The sequence below is a fragment of the Phacochoerus africanus genome, chromosome X (assembly GCF_016906955.1).
Source record: "Phacochoerus africanus isolate WHEZ1 chromosome X, ROS_Pafr_v1, whole genome shotgun sequence".
NCBI classification, from domain to species: domain Eukaryota; kingdom Metazoa; phylum Chordata; class Mammalia; order Artiodactyla; family Suidae; genus Phacochoerus; species Phacochoerus africanus.
The window spans coordinates 2,514,803-2,534,982 of record NC_062560.1 but is presented as its reverse complement, the minus strand read 5'-3'; the positions used below and the strand labels follow the sequence as shown (position 1 = coordinate 2,534,982).

At 51.3% G+C, this 20,180-nt stretch overlaps 1 protein-coding gene across 2 annotated transcripts in view; it reads left to right on the top strand.

Moving 5' to 3' along the window:
• Positions 1-6,603: 6,603 nt before the first annotated feature.
• MXRA5 (matrix remodeling associated 5) overlaps positions 6,604-20,180 on the top strand; it is a 29,876-nt gene continuing 16,299 nt past the window's right edge. Inside the window, exons 1-4 of one of the 2 annotated variants that reach the window (XM_047765747.1) lie at positions 6,604-6,733; positions 9,399-9,614; positions 15,051-15,180; positions 15,753-16,143. In XM_047765747.1, coding sequence (XP_047621703.1) covers positions 9,427-9,614; positions 15,051-15,180; positions 15,753-16,143 — 709 coding nt within the window. In that variant the 5' untranslated portion in view covers positions 6,604-6,733; positions 9,399-9,426. Of the gene's footprint in view, positions 6,734-6,792; positions 7,885-9,398; positions 9,615-15,050; positions 15,181-15,752; positions 16,144-20,180 lie in introns of those variants that run through there. The other variant, XM_047765746.1, reaches the window with a different exon arrangement.

Sequence of the window (20,180 nt, the reverse complement as noted above, 5' to 3'; positions counted from 1 at the left end):
TCCAGATCATCTGACTTTCTCTGGATTCCATTTTTTCTCCATCAAGATTATCTTTTTTTTTTCCCCCACTTTTTATGTCCACACCTGCAGCATATGGAGGTTCCCAAGGCTAGGGGTCAAATTGGAGCTGCAGCTGCCGGGCTACACCACAGCCACAGTGATGCAGGATCTGAGCCGTATCTGTGACCTACACCACAGCTCATGGCAACCCCAGATCCTTAACCCACTGAGCGAGGCCAGGGATCGAACCTGCATCCTCATGGATGCTGGTTGAGTTTGTTTCCACTGAGCCATGACGGGGAACTCCTCCAAGGTTAGTCTCATTATTGCAACAGCATTTTCCTTTGCAATGAACTTGGCCCCTAGATTCTATACCCAGACTCTTGTTTTCATCCTTGGAAAGTATGTACATTGTTCTCTGCATTCCTTCAAAAATACACAGTATCTCTATGTAATTTTCCAGGTGTTTAATAGGTGTGTGGGCCCCAGGGTGGAAGTTTCTGTATAAACATGTTACTGGCTTTTGACTCACTTCACAGGCATGAGAAGTTTAGTCTCTCCTGGAAGACTGTTACATAATATCACTGCCGGAGGCATGTCACTTAAGGATACAGGGTATCCAGCTAAGGAAACAAAGTCAGCTCCTCTGAGATAACTTGCAGGGCAGGTGGCAGAAGATGGGTGGTTTGTTGAGACCACGGACCTCCCATCCGCAGATCCCAGGTCACGTGCCCTTAGTGCCGTCTGTAGGACTAGCAGCAGGAAGAACTCGCTTTCCGTTGTTAAATGCATGCCCTATCTCCCACATCAGTGACGTCATCTAATTTGCGGCGAGAGACCCAGTGAAGCACTTTGAAGGAAAGGACGTTTGAAGGTAAAGTCGGGAGATGGGAGACGAGGATCCCTAGATTCATGTTGTCCTGTCGACACCCGGATGCTCAGCTTAAAAGATGCATCCAAGTGGCAGATCAGCAGCAGGGCTGACAAAATTATACGGGGACATGCAAACAGAGGGCAAAGCGTCACCGCATCAGGTTTGGCAGTGGTTGATGGGCGCAGGCCACTAAGGGAAACAGACAAAGTGACCCTCATGAACGTGAAGAAAGTTTCTGAATCAAGAGACCGCATCAGGGGAGTTCCCGTCATGGCTCAGTGGTGAACGAATCCGACTAGGAACCATGAGGTTGCAGGTTCCATCCCTGACCTTGCTCAGTGGGTTAAGGGTCCGGCATTGCCGTGAGCTGTGTGTAGGTTGCAGATGAGGCTCGGATCCCGAGTTGCTGTGGCTGTGGTGTAGGCCGGTGGCTATAGCTCCAATTCGACCCCTAGCCTGGGAAGCTCCATGTGCCACGGGAATGGCCCTAGAAAAGGCAAAAAGACAAAAACAAACAAACAAACAAAAAAGACAGCATTGCGAGTTCTCTTGTAAAGCATCTGGCATTGTCACTGCAATGGCTCAGAGTTGTTGCTGTAGCATGGGTTCAGTTCCTGGTCCAGGAACTTCCACATGCCTAGGGTGTAGCAAAAGAAACAAATGGAGGGAGGGAGAGAGAGAGAGAAAGAAAAAACAATATCAACAGATAAAAATGCAATCCTCACAATGGGAGAAAATATTTGCCTATCCTCTACTTGATAAGGGATTCATAGCACCTCAAACTTCAACTCAGCAACAATAACAAACACAAAACAATGGCAGAGGCCTCAAAGCTGGTGATTTTGACTTAAAATGCTGGATTCAAAAATGGGCAAAGGACTTGAAAAGACATTTCTGCAAAGAAGGAATCCAAACGGCTAGTAGGCTCATGACAAGGGCTGGGTCTCCCCAGTCTTCTTAGATCAGAAGTCGCTTTTAATGACCCGTAGAGTCTGTTTCTGTTTTGTAGGCCGGGGGGGTGGGTGGGGAGGAGGCAGTGGACTGGGCGGGGAGGTTGGGGTTCATAGATGCAACTATGACATTGAGAATGGAGAAGCCATGAAGTCCTGCTGTGCAGCACAGGGACCTCTGTCCAGTCTCTTGGGACAGAGCAGAAGGGAGGAGAATATGAGAGAAAGAATGTGTATAGATGTGTGTGCCTGGGTCACTGCTGTGCAGCAGAAATGGACACAACCCTGCACATCAGCTACATGCTAATTAATAAAAGTAAAGTTAAAAAAAAGTCCTTCAGAAGTTACTAGGTTTCTCCTCCTAGACATCGCGTGCCCGCAGGGCGTAAAATCAGCATAAACGTAGGTGAAAAATGCCTCCTCAGAAGAAACCAAAATGTGTCTTGATCCTTCGTAGGATTTTGAATAGTCACTGTCATAGAATATCTCATTTTCTGGATTGAATATGTTCCTGCTGTGGCGGAAACCGTTGGTTATTTTTATTTTGGAACAGGAGACAGGTCTTGCTTTCTGAGCCGAGGTCTCTGAAGGGAGCTCTGCCTGCAGGCGGTTCACCCCATCTGCTGAACGCCCTATGGTCCAGAGATGGGGAGCTGAAGTCTCATCATCTTACTCCCTGTCCCCCCACCCCCCACCGCCCCAGGGCGTTGGTTTTCTCCCAAACAGAATTTGAAGACCCAGAGAGAAAGAACTGTGACTTTCTTTGTTCTAGAAGCTTCTGGCTCAGGAAGGGGCAGTGGTGGAGAAACAGCTAGCTCCCAACTTGCCAAGAACTCCCTTTCAGCGAGTCCCCCCACAACGGGTCAGCCGGAGTTCACGTCTGTAAGCGCTGCTTTTCCTGTCGGGGGCTACCCTGCCTTCTGCTGAGCAGGATTTGCTCCAGCCCCTTTTGCAGAAATAACTCCAGCATGCTTGGGAGATCAGGGGAGTTCCTCTGAAGTGCACGACTTATTTTTTTTGTTCTACTTAAAAATCGCTGTAAAGAAAATCTGGAAGCGTTTTAGCAAATGCAACAGGAGACTTCCAGTGACTTCGCTGTAAAAGAACAGTGCAAAACCAAACCAATCCAACCCCCACCCCCTCACTTTCAGAGAGCTTTTCAGTAACCTGTCTTCTTCTCGAAGGGTTACCCTAGACAGACACGGGGGTGGGGGCCAATTTAACAGGGAATGGTCCGAAAAGTCTGTTTCTGCACAAATAAAATCCACCCCCACTAGCAACTATTCCACCCCTGGGATTTCCCAGCTATGCAAGGAGACATTTCCTGTGCAGACTTTTTTTTTTTTTTCCCCCTTTGGTTTCTTTTCCTCCTCTCCAGTCATCCTAGAAAATTTGGGGTCAGCACGCCTTCTGATTCTGGAGGCTGGGCAGCCGCCAGGCTTGCAGTCACGTGACTCGGACCTTCCTTTCACCGACCCCGTTAGGCACAGAACCACGTCATTCCGTGGTCGGGCACAGCTGCCCTCAGACCACGAGACCACCCCCTTCACCCCTATTCAAGAGGCAGAGGCTTTCAGAACTTCAGCTCAAGCAAGAAACAGCCTCCCTGACCCCAGAGGTCCTGCCTGGGGGTGAAACTGGAGAAGAGGGTGCATGGGGAGGGAATGGAGTGAAAAGAAAGGAGAGTAGGTTAAATAGATCCAGTGTAGCGCCTGCAGGTACAACGCAGGTCCTGCGTTCTGGGCTTTGCAAACGGGATTGCTGTCCTGTGGACCCCATACCTCTGACGAGTGGGCATCAGTGGCCTCCCGTTATCTCTGGAAAAGCCACTTTCAGAAAAGGCTAATGTTCTTCTCTGGTCTAGGCTATGTAGCCAAGAAAGAGTGGGGGGGAGGAATGGGCGGCTAGACTTTTGCTGCCTGAATCCACCACCAATGCCTCTGCTGTCACGGGGGCGGGGGGGGGGGGTACCTTCCCCACGAGAAGCGTGGATGGGGGAGGAGTGCTCTTAGGATGATGCAGACAAAGCATCAAAGGCGGTTCCCTCCCCACCACTGCCAGTCAAGGACTGCAGGCGCTTCGGGGCGGTAAGCGGTCTTTATCACTGGGTTCCTGAAGGGAGGTTGGATCAAGGGCAGAAGTTGGAGGCTGGGGACGTCCCTGACACACCCGCTAGGATTTCCTTCGGAATGGGTGTACCTGGACAGTGGGAGCTGAGGGCCAGACCCATCTCAGGGAAGTCTTTTCCCCATGTCACCTGCGTGCCGTCGGCTTGCTTACAGGGCCATCTCTGCCGACAGGTGTTGTTGCACAGGTGACAGTACCACTGGGCCAGTAACAAATGTATTTCTGCCCTAACATGTCCGTGGTAGGTCAAAGATCCCAATAAGCAAAAATGGATGATGCCGTCTGTCTGGGATTCTGGGGTTCATAGATGCAAACGACTGCCTTTGGAGTGGATAAGCAATGAGATCCTGCTGCTGAGCACCGCGAACCATATCTAGTCACTGATGATGGAGCATGATGGAGGCTAATGCGAGAAAGAGAATGCATATATATCTGTGTGACCGCGTCTCTTTGCTGTACAGTAGGAAATTGACAGAACACTGTAAACCACCCATTATGGATAAAATAAAATTCATAAAAAAAAATTGACACTGCAGTCCATTGTCTTAGCTAGATTGTGGTCCAGGAGGTTCTGCCTCAATGGATCTGCTACTCAAGGAAGGGGGGGAGGTCTGTGGATTCGCAGAATCGGCATCAGTGGGTAGGGCTGGAAATACATCTCTGCCGACAGGTGTTGTGGCACAAGGAATGGTACCATTAGGTCCTATGTAGATTTATTTCTTTAAAAAATTTTTTAATTATGGTTGGTTCATTTACAATGTTCTGTCCATTTCTGCCGTGCAGCGAAGTGACCGAGTGATACCTGCATCCTCTGTCTCCTATTATCTTCCCTCATGTTCCATCCCAAGGGATTGGCTAGAGTGCCCTGTGCTGGACAGCAGGGCCTCAGGACCTCGCTGCTTATCCCCCAAATGCAAGAGTTGCATATGTCGATTTATGTATTTCAGAACAGACGTCCTAACATACATATTTCTGCCCTGAGAGGCGCCCTAACCGAAGTCTCTTTCTGTCCTAACCGGTGTTCTGTCCTTTGTAGATCAAAGACCCCATGCAGCAGGACGTGAGGATGCCGTCCATTGTCTGAGCTTGGGCTGCGGACACAGACTCCCCCAGACTTGAGGCTCACCCCGCAGGCGTGTATGTCTCACCCTGCTGCAGACCGGAAGCCTGAGACTGAGATGTAGCTTCTGGTGAGAACTCTCTGCCTGATGTGCAGGCGGCCCCCTTCTCGGGGTGTCCCTGCTTGGTGGAGAGGAGAGGGGGAGCCTGGGTCTCTCCTCCTGGTTTCACAAGGACCTTCAGCCCATCAGGGGGGCCCCACACTCCCGACCTCATCTCAGCCTCATCCCGTCCCCAAGGCATCACTTCCTAATACCATCACCCTGGGGACCACTGCTCTCCCACATGTGAATAATAGAGGGGTACCCGCCAGTCCCTGGCACACATATTGTCAACACGCTGGCTCACGAGGAGAGATGCGGGGGGTCCTGTTGTGACACTGTAACTTAGGAAGCAGCTTCAATCTGCCGTCTGGACACAGAGCCTCCCCCTTGGATGAAAGCCCTGAGGGTTTCCTGGACACTTCTTAGGAGAAACGGAGCCAGTCCATACTCGGGGCATCAGACACGACATATGGTAAGGTTCATTCCTGGATATCGAGCAGCCCCTGGCCAGGAGCCAGGCTCAGGCAGGGCACCTGGAATGTTCCCCTCCAGGAGGCCCGCACTCCCCCGTTTTTCTCTTCACTCTTAGGTTTTACGCAGCCTTTCTCAGCCCTGCCCTTTCCTCCCAGGTGGGCGGCGCTGACAGCCCCCACCTGACTCCGCGAGGACCCTTCTATCCCAGGTCAGATTCCTCCTGGAAGCCGGAATACCTCCTCTGCTTCTGCGCGAGGTCACGCCGTCTTCTCCGGCCTGTTTGTCGCCCTCTCCGCTGGCCGCTTCTCACTTGCCCCAGCCGGGCACCACGGGGCTCCCCAAAGTGCTGGTCCCGGCCCAGCCCCCTCAGGCTCTCCAAACGGGAGGGGAGCCTTCCACCTTTTTTTGGCAGGAGGCTTCTGGCAGGCGGAGGGAGGCTGGCGGCCAGGAGCCGGGGCAGGGGCGGGAGGGCGTGGCCGTGGGCTCACGTGGCAGCAGCGCCTGCAGCTCGGGGGATGCCGGCCCGGCGCAGCGGCTCCTGCCAGCACACGGCTTCCGAGGCGCCGCGGGAGTAAACCCCATCCCGCCCGGGGCCCTGCAAACTCTGGGCTTCCCTCTTCCCCCGAAAGGAAAGAGACCGTTCCCAGGTCTGCTGGGAAGGGCGCTCCGGGTGCGTCCTTTGGGCTGCAGCTCGCGCCGCGCCCCCAGTTTCTCCCCCCTCCCTCGGGTCCCCGGAGTTCATCTCGGACCCGGAACTCTCCTTCCCCAAACCGCGCGCCCTAGGGCCCTGCCGGCCTTCCCGCCGGAGTGGGCGAGGAGGGCCCACTCGCGACGCGGCGCCATGAAGAGCAGAGAGGAGGGCTGAGCGCCGAGCGCGCGGCCAGGGTCCCTGGGCTGGGGCCCGCGCCCCGCTCCCCGGGGTGGGGCAGAGTGGGGGTGGGCCGAGGCGTGCACGCGGGGAAGTCTCTCGGCGACGGGAATAAAAGGGCTCCGGCTCGCCGTGCCGCACTGGGAAGCCGCGCTGCCTCGCCCCCGGCCCCGGGAAGGGCATGGCCCCGGCGGACCCCCGGCGGTGACTCGCGCGCCCCGGCCCCGCGGACGCTCTGGGCGCACCGCTCGCGTGTGTCGCGGCTTCATAAGGACAGGTGAGGACCGAGGGCGGCCTGGACGCTCGCGGGGAGCTGGCTCTGTCTGCACGGGGGTAAGAGAGTGGGCGGCGGCCGAGGGGCAAACTGGGTTGGTTTGGGGAGACTGGGCGGCGAGGGCAAAGAGGCATATGGAACTGTTCCTGGGCGCTGTACTAAGCGGCCCGCCACCCTCCAGGACAGAGGCGGACGGAATCTTGCAGGAAGATGCGTTAAGTAGATCCAAGGAACCCGCAACCCTTCTCCTTCCTCCTTCTCCCCCATCCACCCCTGGTTTCCAGGGAGCCACCCACGGGACCCCCAAGTGAAACCCAGTGCGCGGTGGCTTGGGGTGTGGGGTGGGGGAAGCACCGTTGCGGGGCTTCCTCTTAAACTCCTCCAACTCCCGGTCCTAACACTCTCCTTCCCGCCTCCTCCGCTTGCCCTGGCCAGGGGCACAGGGCAAGCCCGCCGGGAGGCCGAGCCGCGCGGAAGCTGGATCAGCGAGCATCTGGTGGAGGCGTCCTCCGGTAGCCGGGTCTCAGGCCTCGGGGAAAACTCGGAACGCAGCGCGCGGCCCCGCCGGGCGCTGGAAGCCGGCCAGGGGCGCAGGGCCGCGCGCCCGGCTGCTCTAGGTTGTCACCGCCGGCGGGAGGAACGCCCAGCTCCCCGGAGCTCTCCAGGCGTGCCCGGCGGTCCTGCAGGCTCAGGGCGGTGTCCCTGGAGGCCTGGGCACTAGGGTTCCCTGGGGCGCGTTCCTCCGGCCTTCCCGGAGGACCTGGGTGGAAAGCGGGAGGCAGAGCGCGGCTGGAGAGGAAGCTTCGGGACTCTGGGGCCAGGACGGCCTGCGGGCCCGGGGCGCGGGGCCGGGAAGCCCTGGGCGGAGGTCGAGCGGGCAGGCAGGAGCGCGGGGGGCGTGGGCTCAGGCGAGCGCGGAAACGGGCTCTCGGCAAAGCTGCGGGACCCCGTTTGTTCCAGGGCGCGGAGGAGGAGCCTGAACTTGCTTTTTGCAAAGCTGCCTGCACCGTCAGCTCTTTCCAGAGCCGCTGAAAGGGAAGACGCGTTCAGGCTTAAGAGCCTCTCTGTGTCGAAGTCCTGTGAAGGATGGAAAAGCTGGGGGATATGGGATGTCCCTGTGGGCGTGTGAGCAGATGCAGCGCTTATGATCAGAGGTTAGGACGTGCCCAGCGCAGGAACCAGCTGCACAGGCGCGGGTCTCCACTGCGCCTGTTACTGTCCTTAGGTGGTACTTATTGGTAAAGAAACTTCATGCAACAGTTGAGAAAAACATGAGCTGCTGAAGGCATGACCCATGCGTGCAAAAATAATCATTGACATTCTAAAGGAGGTCGCTGATGCAACCTAATATTTATCTGAACATTTGCTCCCTTCCTCTCTCTTTCTGTCTGTCTGTCTGTCTGTCTGTCTCACTGATCTTTCTGGTTTGCCTGAATAGTCTTCATCAGGCGATTCCTTTTCTCTATCTAATGGCAGATTTTTATCTGATGGCAGAGGTCCCCCCCCAGTTTCCTGGCTGATAAGGGGGGATGCTGCACCTCCTCCACATTTTGGCTCCTCCAAGGGAAAAAAACATGCAGGGTGATAAACACATCCACCCCGAATGGAATACATGTCACTTTAGTGGATGCCTCTGCCAGCGCTTCAGGGAGCTCTCGCTAACACTTTAAGAAAGGTCATTCGAAGAAGGAAATACTTCTGATAATTGCAAGCTTCTTGAGAAGCTTTTTATTCAGGTACATTCAATATTTAATGACAATGAACATTTGGAGGGGGATACAGAACATGTATTTTTGTTATTTATTTTATGATAGAAACGTAAATGTATCTGTCCTCTCTGTATATACATATAAAGACAAATATATGTACGCATATGTACAAGTACATTTGTATATGTATATATATGTGAATACACGTCTGTATTTGCATATATATTTGTGTATTTGTGTATACGCATTTATACGAGTATATTTGCATATATATGTGTATATTTGTGTGTATATACATTTATACACACATATCGGCATGTATATTTGTATATTTATATGTGCACATATACATGAATGAAAGTCTATATTTCCACATATATATTTGAATATCTGTGTGCGTAGACATTTATACAACTATACATATTTGCATATCTATTTGCATATTTGTGTGTGTACATATGCATTTATACAAGTCTATATTTGCACAAACTATATTTGTATATTTGTGTGTATATACATTTATGCATATATATAGTTAAATATATTCATATTTTGTATTTTTGTGGGTGTGTCTGTGAGCCTGCGTATGTCATACCTTCCCTCACAACAGAGAATTCCAAATCACAGTTTCCAAGTCCAGAGCGATGTTTATTTTCCATTTACTTTATCTTTTTTTTAAAGTTAAACTTTAGTTGATTTACGATGTTCCTGCAATCTCTGTTGGACAGCAGAGTGACCCAATCCCATACAGTGACATTTATTTTGTACCGTCATGGTTAAAGTTAATGGCGAAAGATCTTTTAAACTACGTTTTGTGTTTCTCCACGCACATGGTTGGGGTCCCTCACATAGACCCGGTGATGTTTTGGGAAGCTTGACTCTGAGAAGCACCGTTCGTGTGACAGCTGCTGGAAATCAGGAAGGGTTACCTGACGTCTGCTTTTGTGGTTCCGCAACAGGTGTCCTGGGCGCACGCACCCCGACAAGATGCCCGCGCGGGCGCCGTGGCGAGCCCTCTCCGTGGTGCTGATCCTGGTCTGGGGACACCCGCGTGCCGGGCTGGCCTGTCCGCACCCCTGTGCCTGCTACGTGCCCAGCGAGGTGCACTGCACGTTCCGCTCGTTGGCCTCCGTGCCCGCTGGGATTTCTAAACATGTGGAAAGAATCAATTTGGGGTTCGTACCGAATTCTTTCTGAGCCATTTCAGCCTCCTTGCATGCAGGCGCGTCTGTTTGGTTGTTTGGCTGTGTCTGTGCATCGACAGCTGCGACTGTGTGTTCCTGTGCGTGCCATGGGCTGGCGGCTTGAGGCGACGTTTGGAACATACTAAACGGGGGGTCCTCCGGGGCTGTGGTCTGCACGGATCCATCACAAGGCTTAATAACAAGCCATGGAGGACTGCGTTAGTTCCTCGATAAATCTTTGACAGCAATGTTTGAATATATCATAGACACAGCTACATAAGACAGACACACAAATATACTAATAGTATTTAGACTTGAGAAACTTACAGAATAATAGAAAGACTACATGAGACATCTCTGACCCTCTCAGGTGCCTGAATGATATAGGTATGACGTTGATGAGATGTGAGTTCTTTCAGATTTTGCCTGTTTAAAATATCAATCTCTTTTCGTTTGTTTTTGGGGGAGGAGCTTTTGGCCTCATTTCCGGCATGAGGAAGTTCCCCCAGCCAGAGATGGAACCTGAGCCACAGCAGTGGTGATGCCGGATCCTTAACCTGCCGAGCCACCAGGGAACTCCACCATTTTTTCTAAGAGTCTTTTGAATGTCGCAGGTCAGGTAGAATTTTTATATCTTAATTTCATTTTATACACATCTCTGCTTTCTATACCTCAGGGTTAGTTGTGTTGCATCACAGGTACCCATGGGCAATGTTCATTGTAAACTCTTCCTTCGTTTAGTTTGAATAGGACATCACTGGTGCTGCTGTGGCAGGATATCTTAGCTGCTTTCTCCCATCTACAAGACGCCAAAATTCCTCAGGTCCAGATGAGGAGCCCCTGGGGGGTCATGTTCATAAGATGAAATGGCCAACCTTGAGTCAGTGCACAAAGAATTGTAAATAGGCTTTGACACCTTCGAGTCCAGAGCTCCAAAAATTGTTACATTTATTTTAACTTTTATTGAAGGAGAGTTGATTTACAATGTTGAGTTAATGTCCGCTGCACAGCCAAGTGACTCCGTTAAATACACACACACACACACACACACACACACACACGTGTCAGATTCTTTTCCATGATGGTTTATCACAGGATATTGACTATAGTTCCCTGTTTGGTACAGGAGGGTCTTGTTGTTTATTGATTCTGTGTATAACAGCTTGCCCCTGCTAATCCCAATTGCACTTACTGATGAGAAAGTCCATTAGTAGAATAAGAAGAGGAAGATAAGACACTAAGATAAAAACTTCACTAATCTGTTGTAACAGACCATGAACGAGCTTCCTCCCCCAAAAAAAATCTTGGCAAACGTTACAATATGACTCTCTGAAAATCTAACCCAATGATGATCGCTCCACGGGGAAAAGAATTTGGCTTTGCCAGGACAGGGAAGAGGCGCAGTTTCCTTCTTAAAATAAATTTGTATCTTTGTACAGTTTTTGAACCCGTTTCCTTTTTACAGGCTTCCAGTTTTCATAGAAAGGGGGGAGCTGGAGCGGATTTGAATCAGAATCAGATGGCTTTGGAGAAAGGAGAATGGAATTCATCTGTGGTTTCTCTCTGTTCTCACACATCCTGGGGTGCAGAATGGGTCTGTCTAAGCATGATGGCTTTCGTGAGCTCTTTGCAGCAGGCTGTCCCCCCCTTGGCTGGGTACAGAATGAGGGGGGCAGTCAGACAGCCCTTAGGGGAGCCCCCTGGAAAGTATGGGAATGAGGATGCTGCAGAAGAACTGCTTTTCCCAGTGTGTCCTGCCTCCGAAGCCACCTGTTGCGTGTTGGGGTCTGGGCGGTCCGGCTTTAGAAAGAAGCCGCATGCATTTTCCCTACACAGTAAACTGTGTGATGGCTCTAGATAAACTAGGTTTTGTTTGCAGAGCTGTTTGCATCTCATTAGCGGTTGCTGGGCTGATTTTCTTTCACCCAACTTTTTTTTTGGGGGGGGTCTTTTTAGGGCTGCACCTGCAGCATATGGAAGTTCCCAGGCTAGAGGTCGAACTGGAGCTGCAGCTGCCAGTCTATACCACAGCTGCAACAACACAGGATCTGAGCCACATCTGTGACCTACACCACAGCTTGTGGCAACACCAGATCCTTAACCCACTGAGCAAGGCCAGAGATTAAACCCGCGTCCTCATAGATATTAGTTGGGATCTTAAGCCACTGGGCCACAGTGGGAACTCCTTTTCCACACGTCTTTAAATTGGTGTAACTGTGGAAATTAAGTAACTTGTCCCTGAGAACATTGTTTTTTGGTGGCTTCACTTAACAATGAATGGCAAAGACAATGAAAAGCTTTGCCCCTAGAATGAAAACCACATCAAAATGTTTCTTTGTCCTCCTGCTGCCAATCATATCTTGAGGTGGTTTTGTGTATTTTTTTTTTTGTCTTTCTAGGGCCACACCTGCGGCATATGGAGGTTCCCAGGCTAAGGGTCTAATCGGAGCTGCAGTTGCCAGCCTACACCACAGCCACAGCCATGCAGGACCCAAGCCATGTCTGCAACCTACACCACAGCTCACGGGAATGCTGATCCTTAACCCACGGAGCAGGGCCAGGGATCGAACCCGAGGGCTCGTGGATGCTAGTTGCATTCGTTAACGGCTGAGCCACCACGGGAACTCCGATTTGTGTCATTTAAAAGATAAAGAAAAAACAAATCGGGAATAACTTCTCTGCACCAACATGTATGAGTATCGTCTGGCTCAATCGGTCACATGATTCAATGTGCCGTGTTTAACAGCATTCTCAGCATTTCGCAGGAAGTTTCTGGAACCGCTCTTGAAGTGGATCACGAGGCTGACATTGTGCATTTTGTGGGGGGGAGAAAAGAAAATATAAAAGCAGGAGCAATGTCTCAGAGAGGTTTTTTTAAAAAAGTCGGGGTCTGAGTTGCCTTTTCAGTCTTGGAAGAGCTGGAAATCCTCGAGGAATGAGGGAATCTTGGCAGAGCGCTAATGAAACATTTCAGTCCCAGGCGGATGGTTTTAGGGTTGTCACTCAGGATTGACAGACAGATCCGTTCTTTCCTGCTTGGACAGACTCAAAGCTTTGTTGTTGTTGTTGTTGTTGTTATTTTTATTTTTTTCTTTCTTTCTTTTTAGCTGTTTAGGGACGCACCCTCGGCACATGGACATTCCCAGGCTAGGGGTTGCATTGGAACAGCCTCTGCTGTCCGATGCCACAGCCACAGCAATGCAGGATCAGAGCCGTGACTGCCACCTGCACCCCAGCTCTCAGCAACGCCGGATCCTTAGCCCACTGACCGAGGCCGGGGATCAAACCTGCGACCTCATGGATCCTAGTTGGGCTCGTTACGACTGAGCCACAATGGGAACTCCTGAGCTTTTTTTAAAAAATTACTTTCCATCTCTTTCTGAGTACAATAAGCAATCACCTGCTTCATGTGTGATGTATAAACCTTGAAAGATTTTTTTCTTCCTTTGACTAAAAGACGAGTTTTGGTGACATTTTTCTAGAATTTCCCTAATGTCCATAAGGGTTTTTTTTTTTTTTATGTTTTGCTTTCAGATGCTAACAGACATCCATGAAGGAGTCTTACATATATCGATTTTTTGTCCTTCTTTTTTATTGACATAGACCATTATGTCAGTTTCAGGAGCAGAACATAATCCCTGGATATGTGTATATGTGGCAAAATGGTCACATATTTCTGCTATTAAGAAAGCCTCTCATGGCAGTTCCCACAGTGGCTCAGCGGACTACGAACCCGACTGTCCATGAGGACGCGGGTTCGATCCCCGGCCTCGCTCAGTGGGTTCAGGGTCCGGCATTGCCGCGAGGTGTGGTGCAGGTCACAGATGCATCTCAGATCTGATGTTGCCGTGATTGCGGTGTAGGCCAGCAGGTGCAGCTCCGATTCCACCCCTAGCCTGGGGATTTGCATATGCCGCAGGTGCAGCCCTAAAAAGCAAAAAAAAAAAAAAAAAAGAAAGAAAGAAAGAAAGCATTTCCTTTGGATGGTTCTGCACTCAGTGATTTCGAATCAACAGATGAAGGAAGCTGCTCTGAAATGCAGGCTGGGTAACTCATTAAGTACCCAACGACGCTCTACACGCTGGGTCATTTCACTCTCCCGGTCAAATCCTTCTCCTTGACTGCCACCAGAATTTCCCCATCTCTCTGCTGCTTCTTAGACGGTTGCAGGGAGCAGTGACCCACCCCCCCCCCCGAGGGTGTAGAGACGGAGGAGCACCCTGTGTCCACTTGGCATTCAGGCCATTCCCTGGGCTTTTGTCTCTCCCAGAAAAGTCCCCCCATGCCTGGCTCTGACATCACCAACCCGTGCAACTGCTCTCTCTCTCTCTCTGTCCCTGTCTCTCTCTCTCTGATGCGTCTTGCAAGCACCAAGGACATGATGTAGAAAGATGGGTTCCTGAGCTCATCAGCTCCCCTCTCCCACGTCCAGGACATGGAGGCAATGTCCTCAGGTGTGGAGGGAATCCCAGCAAGGATGCTCCTTGGCCCCAGCCTTCCTCCTTACCTGCCTCTCTCTACCTCAGCATCCGCCAGGATTGTTGGAAGGGAGAACCGGGGGTGACAAAAACACTTCAGGAGAGGAAACTCTGGGGGCACACCTTGACCAAAAAAGGGGCTGAGGGACATGAACCTCTTTCCAAATCCATCTTAGAAACGAAGCCTTTGCCCCCCGCCCTCTGCCTCTTCCATCTCGAGACCTGCCTCCTCCCCCTGGCCTCTCCACTCGTCCTCTCCTAATGGGTTCTTCAGGGGTTAACGTTGGGGAGTCCTTGGTCCCACCAGCCACAGAGCAGTGAGGAGCTGCCACCCCAGTCAGAGAAGCATGTTTACCAACGTCTTTGCACAAAGAAAACCCAAAACACACCAGAACGTTGACCGTAACTTCGGTCACCCATCAGAAATGGGAAGGAAGGTGTTTCTGTGCATTAGGGGCGTCTGCGTTCAGCTGTCCGCCTTGTAATCTGGTCCCTTGGCACAGAGAAGGTCTCTCTCGTCTATACATGCACGGCCACCTATGATGCCCGTGGTTTTGCCCATTGGCGCTGGCCGTGCAGCTTTGTTAGGCTCTCCAGTTCCAAGTGGAATTTCCAGGGAGGGGCCGGGTTCACCCAGCATCCTATTAAGAGTTGAAATCTCCATGTCTCTCCCCAAACAGCCTCTGACCACATGCGTATCCTCGAGAAGTCAGAATTCTCAAGGAACGCACCGCCGTGGAACGATGGCTAAGAAAAACGGGTCTGTTCCTGGGCAACCTTCAGAGGAGACACAGGGGACTACCCTTGGGGTCTGGCGCCAGTACAACCTCAGAAGCAACCTTTGGCTCCGTTGTATCCTCCCCCCCTCCCACCCTGGGGCAGGCTGGGAAATCCTCCCCAGATGGGATGAAGGATTCACAGTTTCTCATCCCTGTTATTTACTGTCTAGGTTTAATAGCATCCAGGCTTTATCGGAAACCTCGTTGGCAGGGCTGACCAAGTTGGAGCTGCTTATGATTCACGGCAATGAAATTCAAAGCATCCCTGACGGGGCTTTAAGAGACCTCATCTCACTCCAGGTAAACACGGACATGTGTGACCCGCGCTCAGGGCACCTGTAGGATGTGTCACGAAGAAGGGCACTTCTGTAATGCTCCCCATGAGGAATGCAGTGGCCGGGTGTATTTTGGTTTTTGCTTTTTTTTTTGTCTTTTTGCCATTTCTTGGGCCGCTCCCATGGCATATGGAGGTTCCTAGGCTAGGAGTCCAATCAGAGCTGTAGCCACTGGCCTACACCACAGCCACAGCAATGTGGGATCCAAGCCGCATCTGCAACCTACACCACAGCTCACGGCAACGCCGGATCCCCAACCCACTGAGCAAGGCCAGGGATCGAACCCGCAACCTCATGGTTCCTAGTTGGATTCGTTAACCACTGTGCCATGACAGGAACTCTGGTGGTGTTTTTTGTTTTTTGTTTGTTTGTTTGTTTGTTTTACATGAAAACCAAGCTTAATGTCATGACTTTGCTGCCCTTTGCTGGGCTTTCTGTTCCTGGTCGTGGGTTTTTTGGGTGGTTGTTTTTTTGTTGTTTCCGGTTTCGTTTGTTTTAAATTCTAAATGGGATCTTCCGCCCTCCCTGTCTTGGTAGGTTTTCAAGTTCAGCTACAACAAGCTTCGCGTGATCACCGCACAGACCCTGCAGGGGCTCTGGAGCTTACTGAGGCTACACTTAGACCACAACAAGATCGAGTTTATCCACCCGCAGGCGTTCAGCGGCTTAACCTCCCTAAGGCTGCTCCACTTAGAGGGAAACGTGCTTCACCAGCTGCACCCAGACACGTTCTCCACGTTCTCGTTCCTGGATCACTTCCGGCTCTCCACCATCAGACACCTCTACCTAGCCGAGAACGAGCTGAAGACGCTGCCCCCCAGCCTGCTGCAGAATATGCCTCTGCTGGAGAACCTTTACCTGCAGGGGAATCCGTGGTCCTGTGACTGTGAGATGAAATGGTTTCTGGAATGGGACGCGAAATCCAAAGGTAAGAGGCGCGGAGAGGCAGGGTGCCGTTCCGGAGAAATTGCTTTCTCCAGCCTTGACGAGCTGGCTTCACCCTGGGCCAGGGGAAATCAGGTCTCCAAAATCCGTGAGACAGAAACCATGATGCCTGACCTGTCAGGACACCTCCATGGTGTAAATCCAAGGCGTGCATCCTTTATCAAAACACAGTAACGGTCATTGAGTCGGTTGTGGACTGTACGGTGGCGGAAGGGTGGATGTCTGGAGTCTTCTTTTCAATCTGGTGTTACAGCTAAAAGTGGGGGTTTCTGTGCCTCCACATCCTACGGGACCTATTCGAGGATGCTGGGAAAAGCAGACTGGGGCGGCTATGAGGTATTTCGCTTGTGATGCGGGAGACAGGTGTTCTGTATGGATCCAGAGAAGCAGCCCACCCACCAAGCAAACAAACAGACCAGGACTGAGATGTAGAGGTTGCAAGAAAGTAGCGTTTGAATCAACATAAGGGAGGTTTCTTTTTATTTTTCACCCCATCCCCAAGCCCCACTCGGACCCCGTCCTCAGCGCCGTCCTGGGGTCTCTCTGATCGTCTCCATCCTCACAGCCATCAGCCTGGGTCAAACCCCTTTCTTCTGCCTCTAAGGAGCGAAGTGGGGGCATTCTGGGCAGGTTGTTCTGCAGCCTCGGGGTCTCCCCTCTCTTCAGTCAGCCCCCCACAGGGCAGGTGTCAGAACCCATGCGGAGGAGGAGCACCTGGTCCTGCCCCCGCCCCCACCATCAAACTGGCTTCCTGCTGCTCTCAGGATAAAACCCACACTCCTTCCCATAGTTCCCATGCAGTGCTGCTCCCACCCTCTGCCCACCCTCCTCCCACAGGCTGGTCCCACTGTGCCCAGTATTCACCCCATTCCAGCCACACTGCTCTGCTTTCTGTCTTGAACCATCTGAACCTATTTCCAACTTAATATCACTGGACCTGCTCCACATCGGCCAAGAAAACCCTTCTGCGAGTCAACCTGTGTGCAACCTCATTGGACTGGCTATGATCCTCCAAGAAAACCCTCCTGCAAATCAACCTGTTTCAACATCACTGGACCTGCAGCATCTGCCAGGAAAACCCTTCTGCTACTGAACCTGTTGCCAGCATCCTTGGACTTGGTCATCACCCTCCAAGAAAACACTTCTTCTAGTCACCTTCTGCTAGTTAACCTATTTCCAGCATCAGTGGGCCTGGTTGTGATCTGCCAAGAAAACCCTTCTGCTCATCAGTGTATTTCCAACACCGTTGGACTTGCTGTCACCCTCCAAGAAAATCCTTCTGCTAATCAACCTGTTTCAACATCATTGGACCCGCTCAACATCTGCCAAGAAAACTCTTCTGCTAATCAACCCATTTCCAACATCTTTGGACCTGGTTATGATCTACCAAGAATACCCTTCTGCTAGTCAACCTGGTTGCAACATCATTGGACCTGTTCAACATCTGCCAAGAAAACTCTTCTGCTGATCAACCTATTGCCAATATCATTGGACTTGCTGTCATCCTCCAAGAATACCCTTCTGCTAATCAACCTGTTTCCAACATCTTTGGACCTGGTTATGATCTACCAAGAATACCCTTCTGCTAGTCAACCTGGTTGCAACATCATTGGACCTGCTCAACATCTGCCAAGAACACTCTTCTGCTGATCAACCTATTGCCAACACCATTGGACTTGCTGTCATCCTCCAAGAATACCCTTCTGCTAATCAACCCATTTCCAACATCATTGGACCTGCCCATCATCTGCCAAGAAAACTCTTCTGCTAGATGTTGAAGGATCTGGCTTCTCTTCAGCGTTCAGATCTTTGCTAAGAGATCTTCTCCTATGATAGGTCTTGCTCTCCTCAATTTCAACTTCGCAGCCTGCGCCCATTTAGAAATGGCCAACCCACCCACCTGATGTCACTATTTAATGAGGGCACTGACGGTGAGTGACCAGGCAGGTCCCTCTCCTCCACAGATTAATGAAGAGGTCCCACTGCTGTTCTCTGTGGCTGCACTTTACATTTGACATCGAATCTGATTTAATCAGGCATGGGGAGGGCGAAAGACAGGTACACCCTCATCTTAATTATCTGAACCAAAAAAGACATGTCACCTCCGTTCATAGTTCAGTGCCCACACCCCACCGGGTCCAGCAGAAGCTGAAAACCCATGTGAAGGGGGCATTTCTCAGCAGAAGTACGACAGTAGGGAGTCACGAAGCCATCTCAGCCATTCTGGAGATTCGTGTGTGTGCCTTTGTGTGTGCGTGTGCATGCATGTATGTGTGGGTGGGGTCCATCCGTACGTGTCTCTGTGCACCTGTATGGCATGTGTTATACTTCTGTGTCGGAGCTGTGTGAAACCATCCTGTTTGCATCCTGAGGTTATGACTTTGAGAGTCACGTAGAAAGCCGCGTTCCGAGAGGCAAAAGTCAACACAGGGACACTAGTTAGGAGCCTTATCGTGTTCCGAGTCATCAATAATGGATGTTTGGATGGTTTGTTTCTGGGGGGGGGGATGGAAAGACGTGGAGACCACCAAGGAGATCGTCAAAAAACATCCTCATTTTCTTATGGGAAAGATGACAGCACCCGTGATGGAGCTAGAAGACCTGCAAGAGGTCGAGCAGGGAGAAAACATAATTTGTTCTCTCGCTGTCTGTAGAAGAAGCTCTTGTGTCCTTTAATAGACACGTCCAGTGGCACTTGGGTGTGGGGTGCGTAAGGCTGTCTCTGGGCTCCAGAAACACACACGGAACTCATCGCTGCTGGCAGGTGGTCATTGCAACCACATATGTGGGCGAGGCCATCCGTGACGGGGCAGCACCAGAGGGGAACGGGGCCTGGACCAAGTCAGGGAACATGTCCCCCTAATGCCTTGGGCAGAGGAGGAGGACACGGTGAAAGGGTCTGTGTTGGCCAGAGCAGGAGAAAATGAGGGGGCGGATCCAATGTCCGGGAAGCAGGCGTGGTGTGTGAATCCAGAGAGTCAACACTGCCTGAAGTGAAAGAGTCTAGCGGAGAAAAGAATAACCATCCAAGCCAGACGAGACAGGACTTCATGCCAGCAGAGCATCCTGTCACGTGGAACTGGGCTTGGGGATGGAAATGAATTATATAGATGCGCCTGAACCTTCACAAAAGGTCAGTGGTGTCATGTGTGTGAATAGGGATTCTTTTTCAATGTAACAATACCTAATTTATTTTGTTATTTTTATTTTATTATTTATTTACTCATTCTTTTATTTCACTTGTTAGGGCCACACCCATGGCATATGGAGGTTCCCAGGCTACAGTTCAAATTGCAGCGATAGCCGCTGGCCTGCACCACAGCCACAGCCACGCCAGATCCGAGCCCCGTCTGCGACCTACACCACAGCTCATGGCCACGCCAGATCCTTCACCCATCGAGCAAGGCCAGGGATTAAACCCACAACCTCATGGTTCCTAGTCGGATTCATTTCCACGGCACCACAATGGGAATGCCTATTTTATTTTTCGTTATTATTATTATTATTTGGTGGGGTTTTGTTTTTGTTTTGTTTTGTTTTTTGTCTTTTTTGCTATTTCTTGGGCCGCTCCCGCGGCATATGGAGGTTCTCAGGCTAGGGGTCAAATCGGAGCTGTAGCTGCCAGCCTACACCACAGCCACAGCAACGCAGGATCCGAGCCGCGTCTGCAACCTACACCACAGCTCACGGCAACGCCGGATCGTTAACCCACTGAGCAAGGGCAGGGACCGAACCCACCACCTCATGGTTCCTAGTCGGATTTGTTAACCACTGTGCCACGACAGGAACTCCCATTATCTGTTTTTTTAGGGCCACACCCACAGCCTATGGATGTTCCCAGGCTCGGGGGCAAATCAGAGCTACAGATGCTGGCCTACACCACAGCCACAGCAATGCCAGATCCAGGCAGCACCTGTGACCTACACCACAGCTCACAGCAACACCGGATCCTTAAGCCAGTGAGCAAGGGCAGGGATCGAACCTGCGTCCTCATGGATACAAGTCAGATTCATTTCTGCT